We start from the raw sequence: 27,809 nt of genomic DNA on the forward strand, positions 1-27,809 counted from the left end.
CTAAACATAAAATTATCATACAATGGCCGCCCCTATGGACCAACGGATAGCTGTCCCGATCGATGATCCCGACGCCGACACAGAATGGTAATTATTGATATCCAGTACACGGATAGAACTTATGCACATACTAATAGTTATCAATCCGCCTAGGAACGACATTCTAAGGCAGCATAAGATCATCCCCGAGAAGCCCCCAAGTCCCACACCTATGATCGAGGAAGCCATGCTGGAAGCACGAAAGCTTGCCCATGAAAACCGTCTGGAAGGCAAGGAAATAGATGAGCTTGATGAACTAGAGGAAGAAGAAGATGACGAGTTTATTGAAATATATCGACAAAAGCGCATGCAAGAGATAGCAGCGCTGCAAAAGAAGTCTGCCCACGGCACCGTATACCCTATTTCAAAACCCGAATACTCTAGAGAAGTTACTGAAGCCTCCGCCAAGGGCCCAGTGTTTGTCAACCTCACATCATCAACAGGCTCCAATGTGGAGTCCCGTGTGTTGAGCGAGTTGTGGCGCAAAGCCGCTGCCGAGTATGCAGACGTCAAGTTCTGCGAGATGCAAGCGGCGAAAGCCATAGAAAACTACCCCGAAGTGAACTGCCCCACAATTCTGGTCTACAAGAACGGCGATATCGCCAAGCAGATTGTCACATTGGCAACTGTCGGCGGTCGCAGGGTAAACATGACGTTCATTGATAACCTTCTAGTCGAAACCGGTGCAGTGGCGAACACCGACATGCGTGTTATCAAACGCCGCAGAGATGCCGAAGAGGCGGAAGATGATAGATACTTTTCCAAGACCATCAGAACATCAAACATCAAAAAGGGCGACGACAGTGATAGCGAAGACAACTGGGACTAGAGAAGGGTCAGAAAATATACGCTACAGTCAATTAAGAGGAATTGGCAAAAAACCACCATCTTATATATATAATACACTATAAAGGGGACATGCAACCAACAGCCCATCGGGAACTAATATACCGAAAAAGCAAGCACATACTCCGATAGATCCCTGAAGGGTTTTGTCAGGACCTTGAAAAGAAAATGCAGACCAAACGAGAACAACCAACGCCTCCAACCCAGCTAACCTAAACCAAAGAGCCCCAAATGAACAATATATATATATATACAGAGAACATGAAAACATGGAGTGTGAAAATTATCTACAGAGTTGCAAACGATGTGCTCTGAGGAATTGGCCTAGGCCTGCACTTCCAAGTGCAACCCTCAGCAAAGAAGGGAACAGAAATACCACCATTCTCATCAATGAGCGATATTGTGGGTTTATTGGCCTCAACACTACCCGTCTGCGAAACAGTGTCGCTAACCTGCAGGCGTGCAATGGCCCACCACTCAATCCATTGTGTTGCCGGCTTTACAAGGAGCTTTTCGCAGGATGCACATGTGTTTCCACGCAAGTTATACAACTCTTGTGTTGACTCAAGCAGCTTGCGAATGCCCTGGAACTCATGGCCTTCAACATACTTGGGCAGCTCACGCAAATGGGAGCTATTATAGCATTGTCGTAACACTAACTCGACTAGACTAGCAACGTTGCTCCCCGGACCAGCGTCAAAAGGCGTTGCGGCATCGAGCGCTTCACCGTTACAAGGGATCGTAGCAGCAGTGGGCAAAAGGGGAATTGTTGTTTGTGAGCAAATGTGGCCGGAAGTAGAAAGAAATTGAGTGGCAGATCGGTCAAGGTAGAATGCCGCCACGCCAGTGCACTTTTCTTGAGCCTTATCTATGTCCAGCAGAGATCGCGTAAATAACGTTTCTGGTTGGATAAGAGGGTTTGGGTGCAGAAGCAAATCCTTGAGTTTTCCGCTAGGCCCTAAAAGTTTAAGCAATGACCTTGGAAGGTAGCGAAGATTATTTGAAGCGACATTCAAGATTTCGAGATTCTTCATCTTGCCGATGCTTGGCGGCAATTCGCTCAGCTTGTTTCCCCGTAGACTGAGATATGTAATGTTTTCAATGTCAATGAGTGCTCCAGGCATACTTCGTAGACAGTTATTGGAGAGCAAAATTTTGATCTTGGGTTCTCGAGGTTCGAAAGGCGCACCGTCAACGACGGTAGGGATATATGTTAGGTTGTTAAGTGGTGCGAGAGAATCGTTGTCGAGAGATTCCAGGGAAAGAAGCCTACATGTGTGAGACATAGGTTAGACCAATCTTCACAAGCCTGCATTTGTCTTGTCATGCGTCTGTTCCGCCCTTTAAAAGGGCTAAGGAGTCGAAAACGTCATAACAATAAGGAATCAACTTACGATAAATCAATCATCTCATCACTGTCTTGAACGCATCTCTCAACTATGCGCCGTGCCTGGCGCTGTTCCTCTGATAACTGACAGCCCAGGCCCATAGTTAGTCTCCGGGACCTTATAGGAGGTGGAGGAGGTGGCATAGCAAGTGAGTCGTCATCCGTAGTCATTCCGTCACTACCAAGATAAATACCGCTGTCAAAATTCTTGGTGAAGATGCGACGGGTAACAGGGCGTACAGGCTTTTGCAGCACTGTATCATCGGTAAATGTTGAGTCAGATGAGGATGGAGCAGCCACGTTATGCTCGTACCACGAGCCAACAAGACGTCGCTTGCGCCGCTCACTAGACGGCTCGTAGTTTTCTAGAGACGGATCGTCATCGCTGGAGAAGATAGCCGGGTCGCTGGAGGTGGCAAAACTGGGCGGATAGCATTCAGAGCGTTGTAGGGCGCGTTTGCGGGGATTGCATATGGGTGTTTGGGTATGAAGATCGTTCTTGTCGATAGGCGGAAGTGGTGGAAGAGTCGGCTCTTCAGACATGTTGGGCAACTGTGTAATCTCCAAAACGGAAAAACAAATCCAACAACCTAGGTTTGAGTCCCTTTGTATTCTTCGAGGTAGCTTACGAGACCAAAGGCTTGCAAAGCTCAGTATATGTACACTCGGTATAATAAGTATGTATCGCAAAGAACTAGTTTACAAGAGCCAATAAATAATACAGTGCGTGCGCCTTTCTATTCAAGAGAGCAAAAGAATGTAAAGAGGGCCAAGTTTTAAGTGAAAATATTTAAGTGGCCAGCTTCTGGGGTTCTTATACCAAGCACCCCTCCATTGATTTTCCCCAATCACTATAAGACGCGTTTGGTTTGGAATATCGTCATTGGGGGGCTTTTTTTTTCCTCTTACGTCTATTACGCCTCTAGACAGGGCCAAAAGGGGAAAAAGACATGCATGCACTAGCCGGGACGAACCTGACCCATGTCTTTGCAGGAGTTTAATGGGAAAGTCCCTACGCTAAGATCAGATAAGACGACAATGCACCTAGAACGCGTCGTTTAATCAAGTGGCTTAGGTTTCCGTGTTAATTTAAGGGGTGAACAGCGCCACAATGAGCGCCACAATGATATTGGAGGTAAAAATCAAGTCCTAACCCTTATAACCCTAATGTTTTGAATGAAAAGCAGGTCCCAAATACGGTTAAGTCTGCCCAATGAAGTGTCAAGAATTTTTGTGTAGTTAGCTATTGGCAATGCTGCTGTAATGTATATTGTATAATAGATCAACTAGGACAAAAGGAGACGAAAATGGATGCGAAATGCTTGAACATAGCCTCTCAATTGCAAGGCTACGTTAAAGAGGGCTTTTGTTGCCACTTTGACAACATATGAATGTCTTCGTCTTCGGCTTTGACATGGCTAAAAGGTTATCGTGCTTGCTGTCTTAGCACTCTTTTTTTTGGATTGGTTTAGATTAGGCCAATGAAAAATTGGTATTTGAGATCCACATAGTCTCTCTGTCAGGGACGTACTCACCTGAACCGCCACATTACGCCACTTGGCGCCACAAACCTTCCATCTCACCGACAAGGGCCCCGCTAATAAGCTCAGAGCAATCTGGCATTGGAAGCTCTAATGGTAAACCAATAGGCAGGCTGGAACAGCCACTATGCGAAACACCTACAAACACCTAAACCAAGCTTCTTCACATGCTACACAGCCGGTTCACCACCGCGCAAGATTCTTTACATCTATTTCCGTTCTTACCTGAGCTAATACCTAGAGTCTTAGTCTTTGGCCTGCCCGAATTGTGATTGCTTAGTCACGAATACTCCCGACTCGACACTATCCGCCCCCCCATACTCTATAGGATAGAAATAGACCACGATGCGTATATCTTTCTTGTCAGTGCCAATTTGGGCGCTGGCTACTCTACCACAACTTGCTAGCAGTATATTTGTGGATGAGGTCGGCAACATAGACTTTCACTACAACCTGATTGGGTTACCAAAACCCGAATCAACATTCTTCCACAAGCCAACCGTTGAGGCCAACAGAACCCTGTTATATACTGTCAGTGACGTCGGCGTACTGGGTGCTTTGATGCCGTCTGATGGCTCAGTCCTTTGGAGACAGTATCTTGCACAAGACGGCATTGAGAGTAATGGGCTGCTCAAGCCCTCACCTGGAGAGGCTAGTGTTGTCTCTGCCTATGGATCTAAAGTGCAGACATGGAGTGCTTTTCATGGAAGAAATATCTGGACTCGCGAAGCCGACGGAAATGTGGTCGACATTGCCATCGCAAGTGTAGCTATTGATGGCCGCAAGGATGTTTTTGCGCTGTCAAAAAGCCCGAAGTCGTTCGCTGTATCTAGATTGAATTCTCTTGATGGCTCTCTTGTATGGAGCACACAGCTGGATGAAGGCCTCAACGCCCAGAAGCTTGTGATAAGCGCTGACAAGCTGTTTGTGATAGGCTTTTCTAAGTCAGGCGTCAGCGTCATTCCAGTCGATGTCTCTTCGAATTCTATTTCCCCCGAAATCGCCTTGTCAAAGTCTAACCAAGTGCCCCAGATCTTGTTTGTCGGTGGGAGCTTGACTCAGCCTATTATGGTTTGGAGTCACGACATGGAGGGTGTCATCTATGTCAACACCCTTGGAAGCAGCTCAAAGGCTGAGATTGCACTTTCTGGCAGCGCATCAGAGGTCAACATTCGTGGATCCGTCTCTACTGGCTCCAAGACTCATATTCTCGTTGATTCCAAGACTGAACAAGATGCTCAGGTCTATGAGATTGAAAGTTCCTCTGTTACCAAGGCTTACACCCTCCCTAGCACTTCTGGCATGTCGATTTTCTCTGCCGCAGCAGTTGGAGACGAGACCTACTTTGTGAGGGCGACGACTGATAAGGTTGCCCTATTTAGTTGGGAGAACCCATCTGCCGTGTTCGAATGGCCCTTGGTGGTCAAGGATAACAAGGTTATTGTTGACTCTATATCCGAAGTGATCAAGAGCTCTTCCGGATTCAACCTTAATGTTGCAGGCGTATCTTCTAACCATGAATGGATCTTGCTGAATGACGGCCAGGAGGCTTGGTCAAGGGTTGAGGGTTTGAGCTCTACTGTAGCGGCTGCTTTTGCCAACATCCCCGAGGACGAAAATATTGCCAAAGCCCTCGATCAAGAAGCACACACCAATCCTATTGCTGCCTACATACACCGCGCGACTCGCCACCTTGAGGATCTGCAGCATCTCCCTGCGTACTTGCAGAGTCTTCCTGATAAATTGATAAGTGCAGTATACGGCAAGCCTTCTGTTGCGCCGGGCACCCGGGATTCCTTTGGTTTTCACAAGATCCTCATCGTTGCTACTAGCCGTGGACGCGTATATGCGCTAGATACTGGATCTAGAGGTCGGGTCATGTGGACTCGCCAGGTGATTCCGTATACATCCGGGCAGGCATGGGATGTGATTGGCCTTTACGCTGATGAGACTCGCCATACAATAACCGTTATGGATACTACTGGTGTCTCATTCACCCTTAGCACTGTCGATGGCTCAGTTGCCGATAGCGGTGCTGTTGGCCAACCGGGACGAGTACAAGGTAGCGTCTTGGTGCATGGCAATGAAGAGTCTTGGATTTTGCCTGTCCTCGAGGGCGGCATTTTACCTGACCTCGTTCCGTCTAAGGTGCTTAATGAGACCATAGTTGTCCGTGGCCTCGAGAACGACGTTAAAGGTGTCAAATACGCAGATGGCGGCTCTTCCCATGTCATTTGGTCGTTCCTTCCTCCCTCCGGATTCACTATTGCCAAGGTCTCTCACCGTGATGCGCATGACCCTGTTGCGTCAATTGGAAGGGTGCTTGGTGACAGGTCTGTGCTGTACAAGTACCTGAACCAAAACACTGTTCTTATTACGCTGACCAACAACGAGGAGTCTATCCTTATGAATTCCCTTATTGATACCACCTCGGGCCAGGTTATATTTTCGTCTACACACAAGGGCGTTGACGTTGACAAAGAATTTGACTGCGTCTTGTCGGAAAACTGGGTGGCGTGTACCTTTTTTGCCAAGTATGTTGTCCAAGACGGGACTGGCCGTGTTCTCAACGGTGTTCACCTTGTGATGACTGATCTCTACGAGTCCAACAAGACTAACGACAGGGGCCCGCTTGGTATGTCTGAAGAAGCGTCTATGCTCTCGCCTTACGAAGTACCCAACACTGTTGGTCTGCCTCATGCCGTCTCCCAAGCCTACATCATTTCTACACCTATTACAGCCCTTGCTGTAAGTCAGACACGCCAAGGAATTACACGCCGCCAGATACTAGCTTATGCGCCCGATCTACACTCAGTGTTTGGTTTGCCGCGTGAGATATTTGATCCCCGACGCCCGGTTGGCCGCGACCCGAGCAAGGACGAGTTCGAGGCTGAATCGCTGCCGCGGTACACAGCTAATGTCGAGCTAGACCCCAAGACAACACTAAGCCATGTACGTGACGTCATTGGTATCACAGGCATTTTGTCAATCCCGACGAACATGGAAAGCACCAGTTTGTTGGTGTCATATGGCGTAGATCTTTTCTCGACGCGCTTGTCGCCATCAATGCAGTTTGACGTTTTGGGGAGAGGCTTTGATCGCGTCTCTCTTGTTGGAACGTGCCTGGCATTATTTGGCGGCGTAATTGCCCTCAAGCCTTTAGTAAGTGACATTTGTCGAGCTATGATTTGTGTCGATTGCCTAGATTACCGCTAACCCTTTTTTCTTCTTCTTCAACTATAGGTCACAAGGAAACAGATTGACAATGCGTGGAGAGCCTGAGAGTGGAGGTGGCTTTGTATGTAGGAAGATAAGATTCATATATAGCTTTGTTAAATATCAATAAGCATGATTCATGTAACGCACGCAGTACACTGTGCAACGTTGGCGGGCCCTAAGAGGAACTTAGGGTTAACATCGGATGTTATTATGCAAAGCAATATTAGTACTTCGGGTATTTATGGGTCCATTGTTTATTGTTTATTTAGCTTTGGGGGGGGGGGGGACTAAGGCTGGGCCAGAATTGAATTGAATCGAGGATTTGTTCTTCCTTTTCTCTTTCTCTTGACTGGCTTGGCACAGACATAAAGCGCATGGATAAACGACGGCGACGACCCAGGGAACTGCATCATTGATTAATATACGGCATAAAAGACTCCCTCTCAACCCCGCCCCAGGCCTAGGCCCATCTTCAACAAGCCATAGGAAACGCGGCCCGAGACGTACGTAAGCGTCTAATCCTGCACTAGGGTTAGATTGTTGGTGGTCTCTAGTATCTATGCATCTTTCTGCAGCTTAACTTGGACTAAAAACATCAACTAAGACTCGAACTGGAAAATGTGAGTTGGGCACGACCTGTATCCAAGGCCAAACGCCAGAAACCGGGTGAATCATGAAGCTTTGTTGCCTTGACCAATGCCAAAGCTTTTCTTCTCATGACTAACCTAGGTGGTGAACACACCGCTCTTTAGGGACCCGGCCATCTTGTCAGTTGCCAACAGCCAGACCCTTCGTGGAAGTCGTGAGGAGAGAAGACGCCCCGAAAATGCCCAGGTCCCTACTTTTATGCTTAATGCCGAAGCGCCTGGTCAAGGGATTCGATGTGGAGATGGGCTTAACTCCGTAGCCCCATCTGCTGATGCGAATATGTTATCTGCGTCTATTGACGAACGACAAATGGCTATTCTCCACAGCCGGCTGACCAACCTTATCGAGGAATCATATGCAACTATCTCTATAATTGAGGCCAGATGTGCCAGCACTAGTGCCCCTCAGCCTGAATCTAGTGCCTCCTTTGCAAATGGCCGCTGGAGGACCCTCCATAAACTCCATTCTAATCTTATAAGTGCTTATCATACCTTCTTTGCTATTACCCAAGATAGATACGCGACTACAGCCATGCGCCGGCTACCACTGGCCTACGAAATGCCCAGGCGGCTATGGGAGATTGGGATGTACTCTCTGCTTGAGCCCATGCGACTTGGATTGCCGGATTCTCGAGAGCACATGCATCACTTCTGGGCAAAGTCATATGGCATGATGTGCTTGATGCTAGAGACGATGGGCGCGTTCCGACTTCAATGGACCGAAGTCTTGGGCGCGCTATCACGCTACCGCGTGTTTATCGAGGAAGGCAATGGCAGGGATGCGCAAGAGAGCAGGATGAGCTGGGTCGCGGTTGCAAGATCGTGGTATTGTCTAGCGTTGGATCTAGCGCCTGGTATGGGCCGGCTATACGCTTCCATGGGCTTGCTATCGCTCACATCGGGGTTGGAGCGGCTTTTTTATTATCTCAAGGCGTTGTGTGTACAGGAGCCACATGCAGACACACAGGGGCGGTTGCTGGGCTTGTTTGATGCTGTAGCGGCCACAACTGTCGAGGTCCAAGGCACGGATTTGCCTCCGGTAGAGACGGCATTTGTGTGTATGCATGGAATATTGTACAGACTGAGTCTCGGCGAGTGCCAGCCAGCAGATGTTGAGCTTTGGAAGATCAGGGTGGAGGAGAAGCAGAGGGAGTTCCTGGCGGAGCTGAAACAGGACGTTGTGAGAAACCCAATACGATGGGCGCGCACAGGAGCGTTTGTTGCTCTTATCAACATATTTGCATTATATGAGTATAGGCCCCAGCAAGGGCCGCATTCGTCAGGCCAAAGCACCCATTCTCTTGTCTTTTCGATTGCCGTGCGCATCTTTATCCTTACTCTCCAAACCATACTGGACAGCACTGTCGAGCCATGTTGCTTTTCCTTTCTGCATAGCACATTTGCGTACCTGGCATACTCGGTGGACATAGTCAAATGCTCATTCGCTCTGTATTGTCTGCCATGGCCTCTGGTAATTTCATATGCCAATGCGCTACAAGCAACCATTAATAGCGCCTGTGCAAACGAGATGGCTCAGCTTGGCCATCTGCGCAGTTGGGGGACACTAGCTGAAGACTACAACATACGCGGGTTCGAGTTTGCAGAATGTTACTTCCAGACACCTGACTGGGTGGCAGGCAGCCCAGACGAATCTGAGAGACTGCTGGAGCATCCGCAAGCCCCGTTACTACGTATGGTGCGCATTGTCTCGCTATTGCGGGTGATGGCCGATAGGACACAGGGACAGTTCATGACAATGAATGCTACGAATTTGCGGTGGGAGATGTCAGGGCCTCTAGCGGTAGCGGTAGCGGTAGCAGCACAAACGAGTAGAGGATCAGATGGCAGAGACCCGAGAGCGGGGGGCACCGGAGCACAGGCGAACAGTGGCGGCTGAGGGAGGGAACATGAGGAAAACATCAGTGTAAAAGTCCGAGTCTAGCCCGGATATAACAGTTCTAATATCTACCAAGATAACGGTCCGGCATTTCGGAAAGACGAAAGTCCGATATGGTCTAGGGGCTAGGATATCTCGCTCTCACCGAGAAGGCCGGGGTTCGATTCCCCGTATCGGAGGCCGTACGCAGCTATTCTTTTTGTGCAACGTTTTTGGCAAGTAAATATTAGGTGCAGTGTTTTTTTTTTGGGGACGAGGCTGAGCAAGCTTATTTGTTCCTTTTTCTCTCTTGCTTCTTTTCTCAATTCTTTATGCCTGTCTGTCTGTCTGTCTGTCTGTTTCTTTTCTCATTTCTTTCTCTCTCCTCTTTTCTTTTCCCTCCATCCTTTCTATTCTATTTTCTGTGGTGCCCAAAGCTTGGGGCGCTGCAGCAGCTATCGCCCTATCTATCTAGGGCTTCTGCTTCTTATTTACGATTCTGCTGCTCCCGCCATGCCGTCCTGCTCTAGATCAGCCAATTATCACGTGCAACAATCCAGAAGAAGATGAACGGAAGACAATGCTTTTTTCTTCGCTCGCTTATGCAAGGGCCAATTTTATGCCACCAAGAACTAAGACCAAGACAAGCATAGCGGGCAGCCTTTTTGTCAGGAATAAGATGAAGAGAATGCGAGATAGCAGCAAAAATGCGAGGAGTTTCTATAATGCCTCTGTTTCGGTGTGGGGATATCGAGTGGCGTCTAGCATTGCTATGGGGCGGCTTTATAGAACACTCATGCAAACAAGCAGGAAAAGTTCATGATACATCTGGTGATGCGCGTACAAGCCGCCAATCCGCAATATTGACACATCTGCTGGTCGTATAACTTGAAGCCTGGGCACACTGGACAAGCATGTATGCAACCCTAACAAACATACCAATGGGCACTTTTGAAGGGCTCTCTAGTCAACAGGCACAAAAAGGATTGAAGATAGGGGAGGGGTTACTGACGACTGCCGCGTGCCGCGTGTCATGATGGAAGGGAGGGAGAGAGAGAGAGAGAGAGAGAATCTCCCTTCTACAGAGAAGAAAAAAAAGCACGAAAAAAAAACAGTACCGATTACACATAATAGGATTCTCGTTCCGCTCTTCGTCAAGGCTGGACATAGAGGGCCTGCTTTATTGTTGCGCCGGTTTCACTTACAGCTATAAACAGAAGCACAAGGTACAGAAAATAGCAGCAATTGGGCCACACGCAGGGATCTGGCATATGAACAGACGCTGAGATCAAGTGGTGGACTGGTACCCGGGCCAGGGCTACCCTTGCAAGGGGAAGCAGAAGGAACTAGGGGAAAGCGCTAGATCCATGCAAGCCAAGTACTCAAGTATGGCTGGCTCTGGGGGTCAGTCCCTAGAGAGGCTGCATAGGGAGGAAGATCTGTGTTATCTAACAGGGCGGTTTATCTTGTCTTTCTGGTTACGATTATGAAAGGAGGGTAAGGGTCCATACACACACGAATATGGGCGAAGCACAGAGCAACAAAGGTCCTTTTGCCCTCAGGCGGGTGTCCCTTGAGAACGCGACAGAAAGATTGCCATGAGGGGTGGGAAAGGTCGCCATCCTGTCTTGCCTGACATGTTTGGTAGGACGCAGGACGCAAAACAGAACAGGCTCGACAACGGCAGAAGTGTGGCCGGCCTGCTGCATAACTAGATCGGGATCGGGATTTGAAATGGCGCGATGCGATGGCAGGAGACATCAGGCATTTTGCCAAATCGAGTGTATGAGCGTGAGACTCCACTGGTGCAGCAAGCATAGTACAAGACAGCACAACACGGTGCAGTGCAGTACAGCACAGTGCTGTATTGCACATTCTGCGCCTAAGCACCACTTTGGCTTGCTGGCCGCGTGCAACCTGGCTCGTTAGTTATGCACAGCTCCATTCCAGAAGCACCCATGCCTCCCTCTCTCTTCCCCCATGCTCTTTTCTTCTCTTCTCGCCTGTGGCTTCCCCATCTCATATATGCCAGCCCAGGCTAGACGAGGAGAAGCGATCATGCAGTTTGGGGTGTGGCTTGCTTGGCTGGCATTGTTGTACAGACGACAGGAGAGAAAAGGCCAACGCGATGGAGGAGGGAGGAATAGAGACGGCGAGGTATGATGTATAAAAAGATAGAGACAACCATCAAGAGGGACGGAGATAACACCGGCTGCAGCAGTATTGCCATGTATTGCCAAGAGCAAACACGCCTTGGCAGACGCCAAAAAACACAGAGCCGCATCCTCTTGGCTCTTGGCTCTTGGCTCTTTGCTCGTGGCTTTCTTCCTGACTTGGGGGTTGAACAAAGAGATCGGATAAAATCTGACTCTTCTTTGGTTATTTCTGTTGTGCTTGGTCTTGGCGCTGCAAAGCGGAAAAGCTTGGCTATGGGGCATGTACTGTATTCCTTGTTTTGCTTACCTTTCACCCAAACTTTATTTTGAGATCCTGCTGTTTTGCCCCCAAGCTGTCTTGTTTGTCCCCCAAAACTTCGCGCGGCTCTCCGGCTCTCCGGCTCTCCGGCTCTCCGGCTCTCTGGCTCTCTGGCTCTCTGGCTCTCTGGCTCTCTGGCTCTCTAACTCTTTGGTGCTCTGGCCCTCCGTCTTCTTGTCTTGTTCTGATCTACACAAGCAATTTCATGATCCAAATATGAAAATCACCATACAAAACAAAAAAGGGCCTCGTCCCTCGTTGGCGTTAATACACACGCCCTCCTCATTCTGCTACCTACAATACGCACACACCCCGATCTCCTTAATGAACGCCCTCCATCCTCTCCATTCCCTTTCTTTTCTTCCATCTCTTCATGTAGACTGGCCTCCCTTTGCCTAGCTATATGCGTCATAAGTCGCTTTCCTTGCCATCTTTTTTTGTTTTGTTTCTATTTTCTCCTTTTTTATTTTATTTTCTAAATTTTATAGTCCCGCGCCCCTTTGCCCCCTGCCGCATACTCTCTATATGCCCCCTGTCACCCATTGCCGGCTCCTGTCTTGGCTTTGTTCTGGTCTGTTCCCACCTCCGTCACGAGCTGGACGCTATTTGCAGCCATTTTTTCTCTGCTTTATTGCTATAGCTTTTAATTGCAACAGCTTGCGGTGCCCTTGCTCCCCGGCCTAGCCCTTGTTCCCTGCTCCTTTGCTGTGTTCTTTGTTCTCGGACTGGCTCGCTCGTCTGCATCTTTGCTTTAGAGATTTTCCATTAAAACCCCCGTCGACCGCTCTCTCCCAAGAGGTCTGTTCCTGTTGGCTTCGGATTATCACCTCTCTACCTACCTATAGAGCTAGGACAATCTCCAAGCTTCTACGGGCTTTGCAATCGCCTAAGCAACGCTCACACAGGATACCCTCTAGCATACCCACCCTTCTCTTTCCCCTCGTGTGCTTCTATTTCGCCTAAAATGGCTTTCTCAATGGATATCAGCGAGACCTATGTCCGACAGAGTGTCGTGGCTCCCGAAGGCACCTTCATAGAGTATCTCGAACCTAATCGTGAGTCTCCTATCTTCCTCGTGCTTCTCTTCGCCATCGCATCTGCTTAGATTTGCTAACTCCCGACCGTTCCGTTCATCCAGTTGTCGAAATACTCATCTTCATCTCGTTTTTCTTTCTTCTCTCTATCTCCGAATGGATCTCTTCCAAAGTCTTCAAAGTCGGCCCCATCGGCCAGATGATAGTCGGCATGCTTTACGGTGTGCCTATTGGCAACATCCTAACTATCCCCATGCAGCAGGTGTTCGTTGGCCTGGGCTACATTGGCCTTGTGCTAATCATGTTTGAAGGAGGCCTGACACTGAACCTGGACTCAATGAAAGGCCACTATCGCATCGTCATCTTTTCCGGAACTGTCGCCCTGATGGTTCCCATGGCTGTGTCTTTCGGCTTTCTGTACGCTGGACTTGATTACGGTGTGTACGACCCTACCAGTGGAAAGGAGCCATTTTGGCCCGCTTTATTTTGCTTTCAAAATAGCCATTGTTACACACTCATTTACTAACTCTACTCCCTTACTTTCTCTCACAGGCGCCGTTGAAACCTTCATTGTCGGTGCTGCTCTTAGCGCCACATCGCTCAGTCACACTTTCCTAGTCATCCACACTGTGGTCAAGGACTACGATTTTAGCCGCACCCGCATTGGAACCATCCTGATTGGCGCCGTTGTGTTGAACGATATGGTCGGTCTTGTCACATCGTGCGTTATTGAACAGGTTGGTGAAGCTACTGGTGGCCATCATCATGGTATTCCCCACAGGCCGGAAACAGACCATGAAAAGAAGAGCTTGGCTACAGCTATCTGGCGCCCTATTGTGGCTGCCATTGGCATTGCCATTGTCATGCCGCTACTGACCAAGTACCTTTTTGGCCCGGTCTTTCGCTGGTACGTCGAGCCGTACTTTGTCCGCTTCAAGCACGTCAGCAACATTACCCTCATGGTCTTTACTCTCGCTGCCTTCATGACTCTGGCCTCGTACTGTGGCACGAGTATGCTGTTTGGCGCCTTTGTTGGCGGCTTGGTGCTGTCACGCCTGCCCTGCATCCACCCCGACGCGCCCTTTATGGTAGTGTCGCGTCAGGATGGCGAGACGCAGTATGGCAAGACTCCCAACTTTGCCCACACCTTTGAGAAGTACATTATTGGCGGCCAAACCTACATTCTGCAACCCATGTTCTTTGCTTCCGTCGGCTTTGCCATTCCTGTCAAGGACTTGTGGTCAGGCACAGTGTTGTGGAAGGGCGCCACCTACGCCGTGCTGATGCTGCTGTCTAAAGTCTCCATTTCTTTAGTGATTCCTCTCTATGACATCATCAACCGCCGCCCTTTGCCCGCTACCTCGTATTTCCTGCGTCGCATTTGGCAGCCGTCTCTGATTATGGGCTTCGGCATGGTAGCCCGTGGTGAAATCGGGTTGCTGACCATTATGATTGGTCACAACCACACGGACTTCCTTACGCGTGAAGCCTTTATTGTTGGCATTTGGGCCATTATTCTCAACACCATGATTGGTCCGTTCTTTGTTGGCCTGATCATGCGCCGTTTTGGCAGCAGCTTAGCACGTGACCCGCGTTGGGGTCTTATGGATGATGAAGAGGATGCCAACATCCGCGCTTGGGATGCCATGAGCACTGGCCAAATGTCGGCGCGTGGCCGCTGGACCAACCGCATGAACTCGCGCTCTGTGTCGCGCGCCGGATCCCGTACTGGATCGCGCTCGGGCTCTCGGAACGGCTCTCGTCCGACTACCCAGGAGAAAGATATGCGCCGCCGTTCAAGCACTAGAGTAAGCGATTCGGGTGATGCAGCCGAAAGAGGCTGTGCCGGTCATGTCGTTGCCGTCGTGCCTGTATCACTGGCTGTTCCCGTCCCGTCACTGCTGAGCCCCGGTTTGAGTCCTGGTGTATCGGCACGTCCTAGCATGGAGCAGTCTCGTCGTAGCTCGGACCAAGCAGGTCGCAGCTCGGACCAAGCAGGTCCTAGTTCGGATCAACCACGCCGTAGTGCGGAACAACCTCGTCCCAACTTGCAGCAGCAGCCTCGCCGCATGTCAGAATAGCCATGAGGAATGCTTCATCTTGGTCTTTTCTTTTTGTCCATTTTTCTGCATTTACCCTTCCCTCTCCCCCCATGTGTGCATTATATTTTCCTTTTCCTTCTCCTTCTCCCTTGTCTTTTAATCTGCTGCACTTTTCCTCCTTTACTCCCTATAAGCGTCTTTGTTCTTTACGTCCTTCATGTCGGATATCGCCTGCACTTGGTACAGTTCACCGGGTTCTGTTGTCTTTTGTTGTTCTGCTTTTTTATTAGCGTGGTTATCGTCTCATCTTAGCACATATAGTTAGCCTAGTCTATTTCTGAATTTCCTGGCATGTGCTTTTTTTATCTCGTCAAAAACGTTCTTTTTTTCGTCCAAACTTCTGTAAGACACCCTGGTCTAGGCATTTTCTTGTTCCTCCTGCACCTCGAAGATAGGCTTGAGAGGGCTGCAGTAAATGTACTTGTCCGTCGCTAGAAAGTCATCCAATCTTTCAAACACGGCCTCATCTTCTTTGTAGCTATAGAAGTTGTTCTTTACGTACATTTCCACAGCCGATGGCATCCACGCGGACATAAGCCAGCACGGGATTTTTCTCGAGTTTCTTTCCCTCTGCCAGAACTTCCTTTCAGCCCTTAGATCATTCATAGGCACGACTAGAGCTGAAGGGTCATAGTTATCAACACCAGTCTCGGGCCAGGGAGCGTCAGTCATGGGAGTGTCGTCGACGGAGTCTGCCCATTCAAGATAAGGGTCATTATTAGCGATGACATTTTCGTCAGTGTTTCCCATGGTGACTTCGACCGCTTCCTGCGGCTGGCCTTGGCTGCTAAGCACAACCTTTCCATTGAGGGGAGCGGTCTCAACCTCAGTAGAGCCTGCGAACTGGCCCTCCCATACGTTGCAGAGCGGCTTCTTCATAGTGTTGCAAGCTAATGTGACTGATACAAGTAGCGGCGGGAGTTGTAGCACTACCTGCGAGCCTGGAGCTTAGAAAACGGGACTTTGGCTTTTCTTAAGGAGCAATTCCCTAGGAAGAGAGAGCAGTGTGTTAGTTTTTGCAGAACCGAAGCGGACCCGGGGGGCCTAGATTTGTAGCTACCGCTCTGATGTTTGGCGATTTCGCACGTCTCCTAGCTTAATGTCAAAGCTTAGGTGGGGTAGGACTAACTAACCTATGCTGTGTGACAGCCAGCGGGCGATTAACGAGGGTTGAGAAGTAGATCACTACATAGATCAAGCGCATTGTGGGAGGCAGAAGAGTAGGCAAAACGTGTGTCAATGACTTTCGCTTCACTCCGACATGGCCGCTATTATATACTAGGTCACTAAGAGCCGGACTTGTAGCTCTACCCTTGAACGGAAATTACAGCCAATGCAGACAGACGTTGCTGCTAAAAGCCACGCTATTGTGCAAAGTACAATCGATGGTGCTGTGTAAGTGGTGGCTACTCGAAGCCTTTGATTGGTTGGTAGGGCAAGCTTAACTAATAGAGCTTTTTTGGCCTCCACCACCAAGAGCGGATGCGGGTAGACTGCAATTAATCATAGCCGGAAGCCCTTTTTTATTATTCACCGATGCTTTCTATGCTTGTTGATACATAAAAGTCCAGTGTGTAGTCAAGTACAGGTGGTTGTGTATACGTGTGAATTGCATGTATATAAAAAGTCCAACCCCCCCACCCTTAAAAAAACGAGAATTCTCAAAATTCAGTATGTCGCGACGCGTGCCTTCCATTACTAGTCGCATATTCTATCCCCACATGCGCGTGCCTTCCATTCACTTAATTTGTCTCTCTAACCCGGCTTCCAACTTCTAGCCTTTACCGCACGATCCATAGCCCGCCCTGTCCGTACCCCTCATCTCGTATGCTTGCCGAATCTGTGCGAAGCCCCATAAGATGCACCGGGATTCGATCCACTTGATCCTGAACCTTAAGCCGAAGGTCCGTTAGCCGCTCCGCTATGGTGCGCTGCCCATGCTGCTGGCTGTCTTTCCCAGCCTCCAGAAACATAGCCTCGTCGGCCTGCCACTGCGCGCGGCCCAGGCTGACCATGGCTACTAGAATGTCCCTGCTTTGCACGTCACGGGCTTCATCCAACGTACGGGGCACAGCCGCTGGCCGCACAAATGCCATCAACATGACATTGACCTGGCATCCGACAAATGATGCATCTTCAAAGTCTTGTAGGATATGCACAACCACTTTGTTACGTGGCACAACACTGGGTATCTCATGGACAAGTGGCGCAATGGTGACAATGGCTTCGTGCCAGTCTTGAGAGATGTCAAGGTTGGATGATGGCTCTACCACCACCTGTGCCCACGCGATGTACACCCCAGGCATACGCACTTTGATGTGTTCTGGCACATGGCGTAGATTGGCTGTAGGCATGTCAAGGTCAGCCTTTGAACGTCCGGTGCCAGGCACTGTAAGGCCCTGGAATTTGATAGGAAACGGCTCATCAGGACCTGTATCAGAGCCGATGATTTGAATCTCTGGACTCTGTACCCCGGAAAGCGGAAATGTTCCTTCTCTCACATCCATGGGCTTATAGTGATTGCGTAGCGCCTCATCATACTGCTTCTGGTGCTCTTGTACGTGTTTATCTAGCCCACTTGTTTCATAGGCCTTGGCCCCTAGTTTTTGAGCCTTCATGGCCTTTTCTCCGTACTTCTTCACACGCGACCCAACCGCTCCGCGAATCGGACCTCCGGTATATTTGGAAACAGCTGCAGAAGCAATGGTTGAACCAACCTTGACACCCAGCTCAATAGGCATCATGCGCAGCCCTGCACCCCGCACCACACTAGAATCAGCCGTGGCACTAGCAATGCGAAACACAGGACATGCCGTTAGCACCTTTTTCTTCTCGTCACACAAAACAAGCCGGAAGTACCCGTCCTGGGCAGTAGCGGGGATACGCACAATGCACGTTTCGCGCGGCACATGTTTGGTGAGACGGCCCGTGGCCTTTTTGGAGAAGCGGGCTAGGTCACGTTGGATGGCGCGTTCGTCTGTCTGCCGGATCTGCGTGCTCTCTGCACGTTGCTGTGGCGTCACATCAGTCCAACTGTCTTTAACGCCAACCATGGCCTTGAGTGCCATGCCTGTGTTCCCGCTGTAGCCCTTTTGCTGGAGAAAGATTCGCCGTGTTGGTGAAAGGGGCTCATCTGATAGGATGGAGATGGACACACTAGTTGCTGGGCCACGGTACCATACTAGTGCAAAAGAATGCCGTATTACGGTGTAATGGCGGGACGACTCAGCGGGGCGGGACAAAAGGCCGCCGGCTATAAATTGGGCCTCGCCAAGAGCATTCTTCCACGCGGCCGGCTGATTTCGAGGCGGAGAATAAGTTGTGGGGGTGGATAGAGATGCTGATGATGCCCACGGAAGTGATTCTGAACTAGCACCAAATGGCGCGGTTGTTGTGTGATTGAAGCGATGTGCCGTCGACGACGGGCTCAACACAGCCTCACTCTTGACCCTGCGGATGTCGCGTTGAGGTTGCAGCTGTAGTGTGGGTCGAGGGGGTGGAGGGGGAGGCAGTGGTACGAATAGAGAGTTTCCGCTACCAGCAGCCGGCACTCCAATAGGTTTACGTCTTATCTGCTGTCCTGCAGCAGAAGCTGGCCTTTGCTCTTCTACAGTACTTGCATAGGGCGAGTATGGTGGCGGGGGCTCATTCAGGGGAGGATCTGGAGAGCTGTGGGAAGCAGTAGCGGCATGGAGGAGTGGGTACTGTGACGCACTTTCAGCAGCGTCTTGTGGGTTTCCCATGGTGCATGTGGGACTACAGTCGTCGGGATGGATTCCGATCCCGTTTGCTATCGAACAAAACGAGAAGCTCGGGATTTAGCAACGAAAAGCAACACTCAGATACTGCTGGCCATGGCGTAGAAAAGATGGCGGCAGGGGCGGGCGCGATTGAGGAAAGGGGGCACTTTGTTTCTGTTTGAGTTGGTACCAGGGGCCTGCTCGCATTAGCTGGGATCTAGTGTGTGGAAAACCTGCGACAGTTAAGGCTCCGAAAAGTAGGGGCTGCATTTACTTTGTGAAGCAGAGCAGCGTGCGCATGTTGCTTGGAATACGGCATGATCCAAGTGTTTTGGCGATAGACATGTACGACTAGGGTTAGTATTGTAGGGCTGCATTTGAAGGAATACGAAAGTAGAGTAGCAGTAACATGTAGTAAATTTGCATGGAGGATAAGTACAGCAAGAGATTGATTAACGAGACGGTGTTTCATATATACAGGTATTGGAAAACATGAAAAAATAAATAGGGCAGATAAAAAGAAGAGAAAAGAAAAAAAAAATAGACAAGAATAGAATCGAATAGACATCCAAAAATCATCATAAAAACGAAGCAAGCTCCTCCGGACAGGCTTGAACTGTCAACCTCCTGATTGCTGCATCTGTCGAGAGAGAAAGAGTGCGTAACAGTCAGACGCGCTAGCCAATTGCGCCACAGAGGATATTGCTTGCCACGTGTGGCTGACCTGCTAGCCTGATCTTTGAAGGAAACGAGCTTGGGAGCGTCGGGAAAATTTGAAAATGACATCCTCCAGCAGAGATCAAGAGGAGATCAGAGCGTTGATGTCGACTACGCTGTAGGTAATCTTGTTGCCGTTGGCAGGGGGCAGCCATCCACCACCGACAATGATCAGCTTGCTGGGGTCCTTCTCCATGACCTTGACCCAGCGCGAGTAGGCCGACGGGTTCGGTACATCGCGGGCCACCCAGGCATCGGCGGCTCCCAGCATTTGGTTGGTGAAGACCTGGGCCTGAGCACCAGAGCTGAGGATGATGGTGCCATTGGCGCCACCTACGGGGGACCAGGTGATGGTGGGTGATGAGGTCAGTGTAGCGCCAGTGGTGGTCTTGAGCAGCTGGCCGGGCGCATCGAGAACGGTGTATGGGGTGTCGGCAATGCGATAGCTAACATGGCAGCTGTCACCCGTGCGGCATGTCTCGTAGGCAAAGATCCACTTGCCGTTAGGCATCTTGGCTAGTGCGGGCATGCCAGGCCGTGACTCGTAGTCACCCTCGACATGCACATCGTCGACGAGCGGCGTCCAGTCTACAAGGTTGGTAGAGGTGGTGTGCACCAGCTTCTGGCCGTAGCTGGGATCTCGCTGGTCGGAATAGTAGACGGCAATGGCACCGTCAATGTACAAGACTAGCGGTTCCCAGATGGGGGTTAGGCCATTGACAGGTCGTGCTTCTCCGCCCTCGCCAAGAGTGGACACAAACTCCCACGTCACACCCTCATCCGTGCTCGCATAAATGTCCAGCTTGGTCTTGGAGAGATCAGTGGGGATGCTGTTGCCGGCCAAGATAATGGTGCCAGCAGGATATTTCCCGACACGCGCAGGCAGCTGGAACAGGTCAGGCTGGTAGCGCAGACCCCAGCCGTTTACAGTGTCGTGGACTTGGGAAATTTCCTTCCAGGTAGCACCGCTGTCTAGGGACTTGTAAATGGGGAAGTGCACTAGCGGTGGCTCGGGGGAGTAGTTCTCCCAGGTGCTAAGAATAGCGCCAGACTTGAGCTGGATGGCTCGCGCATAGAGGACTTCAGGGTCAGTCCAATTGGCGTTGGACGGCGGCGAGAAGATGACCACATTGCTCATGGTTGGAGTGGCGGTTTGCTTGGCAATGACTCGGCTGGGGGCCGGACTGGCAACAGCCAAGCCACATGCCGAGGTCAGAGCAAGAGTTAGGGTAAAGAGCATTGTTGGTAGAGAAAGTGACAGGCAAGCTAGGGCAAGTTGCCAAGGCTAGGACAGGAAGAAGGAGGGAGAAGGAGAAAAGAAGTAGGAAAGCTGGTGTTTAAGTAGAAGCGGAGGGTAGCAGAGGCTATGAGAAGCTGCGGGTGAGAAAGGAGAGATCTTGTGTAGATCAGCAGTGCCAGAAGATGTCTTCTTATATACAGACTTCTTCCCATATGCGACTGCCTATCCAACAAGGCATTGTGGTGTTGTATATGTGACCTGACTAACATGAATTTGGGGGGGGGGGGGCGGAGGGACCTTCCTGAGTCGATCTAGTCGCAAATCAACTTAACAGACGTAGTAAAGATAGTGGATTTTACGTCATAGAAAACAGCTCCATCCGATCTGATCTCCAAAAAAGAAAAGTCAAGCGGATCTTTAGGCCAGGGGTTTTGAATATCCGCTATGCGCAGCTGCAAGCTGAGACAATTACCAGTCTTCTTTTTTTCGCATATCGCTTTGCGACTTGGGATTTCGCAGGCTGCTGTTAGTCGTCAATTTCATGTACATGTTCCGCACAGACCTTCTCTCCTCTTCATTTCTCCATTCTCAACCCTCAGCTCCTTGAGGTGCCGGGGATGGATCCAACAAATCCAACAAGTTGGCAAATCCGGATGAAACCTGGACCTGGTGCGCCAAATGAAATGCAGCCAAATATATCCGCGCCATTTGCACTCTTTCTAGCCTTTGCTGATCTTGTTCTCGTGTTGTTGTTTTTTCCCGCCCGAAGCCCCAAGGCTGCATTCAGTTCTCAGGGGCCAGGGGTCTCGTCGCTCCCGGCAGCAGGTAATTTCAAGCGCACCAACTGAAGCTTCTGGTTCGGCTCTCGGTTAGGCTATAGCATACTACAGGTTAGCCGACAATGCCCACTGAAAAAAGTTGGGGTAAATGTTTGTACCAAGTATGCTTGTTGGAGGGAGGGCCGAAAAGGACTAGGAAAAATAAGCAGAGAGGAAGACGGCAGGAGAGACATGTGGCCTCTTGTTGAGTTGTGATATCTTCCTGCCTGGCCATCTATGTTTGGTTACTAGTATTTCCAGCACGTGATTCCAGCACCATGGTGATGGGTCTTTTACTTGCCCCGCTTTGCGGCCGGGCCCCACAATTACCGGCCGACCTCATACAACCAAGATATAGTGGAGTGTTGGTTCTTTTTTCATGGTTCCCTAAGGGCGTGGTTACTATTCAACTTCTTTCAAACTATTTCTATATCTAGATACATAGACCATAGACACCAGAGGCGGCTTCATACATGAGACGTACGAGACAGCCTTGAATAGTGCTATTTCTTTAACCTGTAACCATTGCCATTGACTTGCGTACTTGATACATCTATAAGTTATTCCACGCTTTGGAAACAGCCATAGCCACAACCATAGCCACAACCACGGCGCCACAGACATCTAACCCTGGTCACATCACTGAAACACGTAAATCACGCCCGACCGGTCTACCGATACCGACATAGTGTACGGATGCTCTAACAGCGCTACATCAGTGATGCAGTCTAGGTGCGATCGCAGCAGGTGCTGTTGCTCCTGCGAAATTACCGTATTTCTAGCCGGCCGGTTGGCCGAGGTCGCCCCTGTTGCTGCACGATAGCGGCCGTGCTGCGTCTCGTCTCTCTCTCCTCGGCCTCCTCGGCTTTCGCGCGGTACACGCTCGGTGTTTATCAGCACACCAGGTGCAGGGCTGGAAGCAACAAAACGCGGAGGCGCCTCATCGGGCCCCAGACCAGCGTAAACAAGTGAGTTGTCGAGCAAGGCCAGGTCCCAGAACCGCAGCTTCTTGTCGGAACCGCCAGTGATGAGGAAGGCATGCTTGACATCGAGGCCGTCCTGCGAGACGCCCGTCCCTACAAGCATTGCGCGCACGCCTCGGTCAGTGGGCGCAGGTGGCTCGATGCTAGTCGCAAAGCGGCCGAGCATGCCCTCGGGCCTGTCTTGATCGACATCCCAGGCGGTATAGCCTTTGGGTCCCTCCTTTGTAGAGCTAGTGCCACCACCAGTGCTACTAGAGCCTGAGCCTGAGCCTAGAGAAGGCGCTGTGCTGGCGATGCGATAGATCTCACGGCACAGCGTTTTCTCAACATCCCAGACCGTTACCTCGCCCAGACCAGTTCCCCCCGCTACACAAATCCACTTGCCGTGGCCTTTGGTTGGATGATGGCCAATACGGTAGATAGGGCTTTTACCGGGCACGCCCCAGGCCTTGAGGCGCATGCGGAATCGCAAGTCCCACAAGTCGATTACCCCGTGCGACGTGCCAACTACGATCCAGTTGCGCTTGCGATCAATGCAGAAACAGGTTGGCATGCCGTGGTGCACGGGGTTTTCCAACACGTATAGCTCCTTCATTAGCCGCAGGTCAAGCGCCACGATGCGTGAACGGTTGGTGGCCAGCACCAGCACCGACGAGTTCTCTTGCTTAAAATGGTCACACCATACAGCAAACTCGCCACTAGGCAGTTGGTATCGTCGCAGCTGGCGGGGGCGGCCATAGCGCATACTTGCGCTAGAGTTAGCGGCGGCTGTATTAGTAGCAGCAGTGACATCAGCCTTAGCTAATGTGACGTCCACACGGACTACATGAACACTGCCATCGCTAGCACAGGTGACAAAGCACGAGCTGCCATCAACAAAGCATAGCGACACAATACGTGCGCCCGGTGCGTGGTGATACGTCTGGCGTGACCGTTGCGAGATGTTGCGTTCAAGACGTTGCGTGTCCCAGACCTTTGCTGTGCCGTCGTCGCTTGCAGTCACAAAAAATCGATGGTCTGGCGAAACAGCCACCCTGTTGATAGCAGCCGTGTGCTCGGCAAACATGGCCACAAGTCTGCTGCCGGGTCGCCAGCGCGTTCCAGGAGCGCCAGCCACGAGTATTCCGCGCCTTTGGCCGATGGGGGGCACGAATGGGCCAAAGTCTGTCATATCGTAGGGATAGTTTTGCAGGAAGAGGGTGTCTAGCATCTTGAGGATATTTGGATCATTGCCTTCGTAGCTGTGCTGTACCTTAATAGCAGCATCTGTGGCGGACGAAGCCTGGGCCTGTGGTCCAGATCCCAAAGCTGCAGAATCCCCAGATTTTGAGTTAGACAAGAGCGGAGCAAATGGCCCCTCAACCTCCCCAAATACAGTAGTGTCCGAGGTTCCTGTTTCAGCTGCAGTTTTGTTCCCGTCACGGCGGTCTAGTAGTGTTAACGCGCTTGGCTTGACCTTGAGTGATCGGCGATTTGATATCAAGCTGGCCGCATCGCTGTTGTCGCGTGTGTGCGGCCGTAGGCTTCTAGTAAAAGGACCAGCACTCTCATCACGAGAAACCATACGCGTGTGACTCGCACTGCGCGACGGCCCACTGCCACTCTTCTTGCGTTTGGCAACCTCGTCGATAGTCATGGATGCGTCCATCAGAGCATCTGAAATGGTGTAGGTAGTCTTGGACATCGGTGTGGGTCCGTTAGTCATTAGGTTTGTCGTGCCAGAATCCTCTTCCTCTTTAGGTGCTTCGTCAAAGAAGACTGTTTGCGGTGTAATCCCTAGGCTCCCAAGGAGTATCAGCGAGCTGTTCTTAGATATACCTGCCAAAGGTCCTGAGACAGTAGATGAGAGTCCGGTAGCAGCAGCAGAGGCTGAAGCTGAAGCACGGGCTTTTGTGCGAGCAAAACGCCAAATAAACTCGCGCAAAGCAAGCAGCTTAAACTCGTCTTCGGCCGCCATGCCGAGATTCTTCAGCTTAGAAACCCACTGGTCGTCCTCATCATCTCTCGGAACCTTGGCTAGCGCCTTGGGCGTATTGATGCTCTTAGCCTGGGCCCCAAGAGCATTAAACGAAAAGGACCGCAATCGCTGAAACGGTTTCCAGAAACGGCTGCCTTCGGCATTAGATGCCCACAAAACGGCATGGTCGTAAACCTGACGGGATAAGGGTTTCTTAAGCAGGTCGAGTAAGTCGATTTCCGTCAGCCGCGGTGCTGTGTAAACTTTCATATACGGCTGTAGCATCGGTGCCAAAATGCAGCGAACATCGGCAAACGAAAGATATTTGCAGGCAGCAGCAATAAACTCGGCTGAAGTCTGGCGGATCCACAGATTGGGATGCATGGTGCAACGTGAAATGATATCAATCAACTCCCAAATCTTAGGTCGCGAGAGCAAACCAAGAGAGGCTAGCTGAGCGAGAGCATGAATGGCAGACTGAATAACAAACTCCTCAGGATCAGCGAGTGCCTGCATGAGGAGAGGTAGGATAAACTGCTCAAGGGCAGTAACGCCAACTAGTGTAGATATACCAACAACGGTATCGAAAAAGGCGCATTTAAGCATCCAGTCACGGTCGTTTAAATAGGTATTAAGATGCGTCAGGAGGATGTCATTTGACTCAACCGGACCAAAGAAGAGACAGAGGGCTGGTGCCGAGGTTAGAAATGCCCGACGGACATAGACGTCTGGGTCCTCGATGAGAATCTTGGTGTGCACCTCAAACAGACCATACAACTGACGCTGTGCATTATCAAACAGTTCGTCAAACGCTGCCTCTTCATCCTCGTTTCCTGACTCGACCTCGGGGTCCGTTCCAGAGAATCCAGCATTCCCACTAGTCCTCTTTGCCTGCAGTGTCGCAGCCATTTCTAAAAACCGAGATGCTGTTATGGCTAGGGCTCCAATGCACGATGCGTAAGTGGCACGTACAATTCGTGAGGCAGGTGGTCGCTTGTTCGGCACCCCCTTGAGCGCAGCATGAATTCGTGGAATGAGATACTCGACAAAAACGTGTGAGTTGATAGGTGTGATTGTTTTGACCATCTGCACCAGCTGCGTGATGCTCCGTAGACTAGCAATAACAACCATGTCGGAGTCATCAGTAAGTAGGCTGACCAAATATGGCAGTACACGATCTAGTCTTGCCTCGTCAGTCAACCTCTCAGCAAATGCAAGGAGAATGTCGCAAGCCCGGATGCGCGAAGCCGATCTAGTGGTGTTACGCATTGATGACGTCACAAGATCGAGGAAGATAAGCGTTCCATCATCATAGAAGTTCCTTATATCCATAGACACCACGTGATCGTGATTTGCTACATTGAGGTGTACGGGAAACTGGTCGAGGCCTAACCGGGGCGATCGCCGCTGGGGAGAGACTTCGGGTCCTCTGTCCGACGAGTGCGATGCGCTTGTATTCAAGAAATACATGATTTTATCAAGATCGTTGAACACGTGATCAATGCGCTCGTCTGGCTCACCGAGATGCTTTTGTGTTGCAGCATTTGCGGTCGTTTGGTTCGGCGAAACAGCCGAGGGCGATACATCGGTCATCATATGCATGTACTCGTGTAAAAAGCTATAGAAGTATTCAGGAAACACCTTCCCACGGAAAAACTCCAGGTACTGGTCGGCCGTATATCGTCTCTCGGGGTCCAGCTGGATCATGTGGGCTATCATATCGCGCACCTCCTCATCAGCGATGACACTGAGGGCCGTAATGGCCGGGTCATATTCGCCACGGCGATACTTGTACAGCTGACTCAGTGTGAACAGCTCTGTCTCTAGGAATAGCTGGGCGATCAGGCACCCAGCACTAAATACGTCCATGGCCCACGTCAACTTAGTATCGTCTTGTTGCGGTGCGCCAGCCGGCAAGAAACGCTCGGGTGCCACATAGCACGTACGCTTTCCAGAAGTATCAAAGAAGTAGGAGAAATCGGCGGGGTTGTCATCGGGTAGCATAGTGGGCTTGTAAGGTGAGGAGAAGTCGGTCAGATACACCCAGTTCCACGAGGTAACAAGCACATTCTGAGCCTTGATATCACCATGGTAAATGTCGCGAGCATGACAATCGCGCAGAGCACAAAGCAACTGGAATGCCATCCATTTCTTTTCAATATCTTCAAGAAATGGACGTGTGCTCATGCGATCGTAGAGCGAACTATGAAGGAAAGGGCGCACAAGGTAGCCGTTAGTTTCGGTTTCGATGACACGCTGAAAGGCTAGAACATTCGGAATATCTGCAAGGGCCTTGCGCTGTCCTAGAAAGAGAAGGATATACGGTTAGCTGTGATGTATTTGCGTAGGTATGGAGGAGATATCCATCCTATTTTCTCCGGCTACTCACTGATTATCTCGCCACTGTACTTGTCCAGCGACATAGGCGTATACGGTTTCACTAACGCCTTAACTAGCACCACTCCCTCTTCATGGCGTGCCCGAATGCTCTTCATAAACTGAGCATTGCCCATGCTCTTCTCATACGTGAAGTCTATCATCTCCGGCACGTCGATACCTGCCGAGCCGGCAGTCGGCGTGGCCAGAGAAAAAGCCTGACCCATTGCTGTGGCTGTATCGACTGCGTCAGGAAATAGAGAGAAGCGACTGTCTGTCTTTGTGCGCGTTCGTCTTCGCCTTAATATTAAGCGCTTTTCTATCGTAGCCTTGTTGCGCCCACAAGGTAGAGAGGGGTTGTGAAATTATCGAGTTATCGGTTTGTTTGTTGTTTATCAGAACAAATTAATCGTCTCGGACACACGCGCAGTCAGTCCGTCAAGTATCAAGCGCGATGGATATGCCAGGCACGTTTCTCACGTCATTATCAGCAGTGCCTCCACGCATATGGGGGGGGAGGGGGAAGGAGGAGTCAAGAGAAAAAGGTGCCGTGCAATCTTATTCAGAGAAAGAGTAAGAGCCAAGGTCTGTCGCGACGGTGCAATCACGTGATCGCGTTCGTATGTTCTGGAAATCTCGCTCTGTTGCTTGATGCTAGCTAGCATCAGTGTTAGCAGTTTGGCGATGATGACGAAAACTAAGCTTGGGCTTGATTCAACTAGAGCTTCGGCCTTCTGTTTGCAAATGATGACGTCTAGCTTAGCCTAAAGCGCAGGCCTTTTTATGCTATATTGCCAACAATAAAGCGGGGG

General features: G+C 50.5%; 8 protein-coding genes across 8 annotated transcripts; 3 read left to right on the top strand and 5 right to left on the bottom strand.

Moving 5' to 3' along the window:
- Nucleotides 1-22: 22 nt before the first annotated feature.
- Nucleotides 23-868, top strand: HOO65_070462 (Phosducin-like protein 2; the record flags this gene model as incomplete). Its single annotated transcript, XM_071005148.1, has 2 exons — nucleotides 23-87; nucleotides 154-868. The coding sequence occupies 2 exons, from the start codon at nucleotides 23-25 to the stop codon at nucleotides 866-868; spliced, it is 780 nt and encodes a 259-aa protein (XP_070857180.1).
- A 304-nt stretch (nucleotides 869-1,172) lies between these two features.
- Nucleotides 1,173-2,815, bottom strand: HOO65_070463 (Protein scribble-like protein; the record flags this gene model as incomplete). Its single annotated transcript, XM_071005003.1, has 2 exons — nucleotides 1,173-2,154; nucleotides 2,280-2,815. The coding sequence occupies 2 exons, from the start codon at nucleotides 2,813-2,815 to the stop codon at nucleotides 1,173-1,175; spliced, it is 1,518 nt and encodes a 505-aa protein (XP_070857181.1).
- A 1,343-nt stretch (nucleotides 2,816-4,158) lies between these two features.
- On the top strand, nucleotides 4,159-9,576 carry HOO65_070464 (ER membrane protein complex subunit 1; the record flags this gene model as incomplete). The annotated part of the gene is made up of 2 exons (XM_071004776.1): nucleotides 4,159-6,975; nucleotides 7,762-9,576. The coding sequence occupies 2 exons, from the start codon at nucleotides 4,159-4,161 to the stop codon at nucleotides 9,574-9,576; spliced, it is 4,632 nt and encodes a 1,543-aa protein (XP_070857182.1).
- Nucleotides 9,577-12,994: 3,418 nt separating this feature from the next.
- HOO65_070465 (sodium-hydrogen antiporter) lies at nucleotides 12,995-15,145 on the top strand (the record flags this gene model as incomplete). Its single annotated transcript, XM_071004931.1, has 3 exons — nucleotides 12,995-13,085; nucleotides 13,136-13,501; nucleotides 13,617-15,145. 3 exons carry the CDS (start codon nucleotides 12,995-12,997, stop codon nucleotides 15,143-15,145), a joined length of 1,986 nt encoding a protein of 661 aa, XP_070857183.1.
- A 378-nt stretch (nucleotides 15,146-15,523) lies between these two features.
- HOO65_070466 (uncharacterized protein) lies at nucleotides 15,524-16,045 on the bottom strand (the record flags this gene model as incomplete). Its single annotated transcript, XM_071001338.1, has 1 exon — nucleotides 15,524-16,045. One exon carries the CDS (start codon nucleotides 16,043-16,045, stop codon nucleotides 15,524-15,526), a length of 522 nt encoding a protein of 173 aa, XP_070857184.1.
- A 902-nt stretch (nucleotides 16,046-16,947) lies between these two features.
- HOO65_070467 (Riboflavin kinase) lies at nucleotides 16,948-18,909 on the bottom strand (the record flags this gene model as incomplete). Its single annotated transcript, XM_071001339.1, has 1 exon — nucleotides 16,948-18,909. One exon carries the CDS (start codon nucleotides 18,907-18,909, stop codon nucleotides 16,948-16,950), a length of 1,962 nt encoding a protein of 653 aa, XP_070857185.1.
- A 796-nt stretch (nucleotides 18,910-19,705) lies between these two features.
- Nucleotides 19,706-20,863, bottom strand: HOO65_070468 (putative glycoside hydrolase family 93; the record flags this gene model as incomplete). The annotated part of the gene is made up of 1 exon (XM_071001340.1): nucleotides 19,706-20,863. The coding sequence occupies one exon, from the start codon at nucleotides 20,861-20,863 to the stop codon at nucleotides 19,706-19,708; it is 1,158 nt and encodes a 385-aa protein (XP_070857186.1).
- A 1,457-nt stretch (nucleotides 20,864-22,320) lies between these two features.
- HOO65_070469 (putative serine/threonine-protein kinase VPS15) lies at nucleotides 22,321-27,224 on the bottom strand (the record flags this gene model as incomplete). The annotated part of the gene is made up of 2 exons (XM_071004788.1): nucleotides 22,321-26,924; nucleotides 27,011-27,224. The coding sequence occupies 2 exons, from the start codon at nucleotides 27,222-27,224 to the stop codon at nucleotides 22,321-22,323; spliced, it is 4,818 nt and encodes a 1,605-aa protein (XP_070857187.1).
- Between the last annotated feature and the right edge of the window lie 585 nt (nucleotides 27,225-27,809).

Source organism: Ceratocystis lukuohia (genome assembly GCF_044167205.1).
Source record: "Ceratocystis lukuohia strain C4212 chromosome Unknown Supercontig7_pilon, whole genome shotgun sequence".
NCBI lineage: Eukaryota > Fungi > Ascomycota > Sordariomycetes > Microascales > Ceratocystidaceae > Ceratocystis > Ceratocystis lukuohia.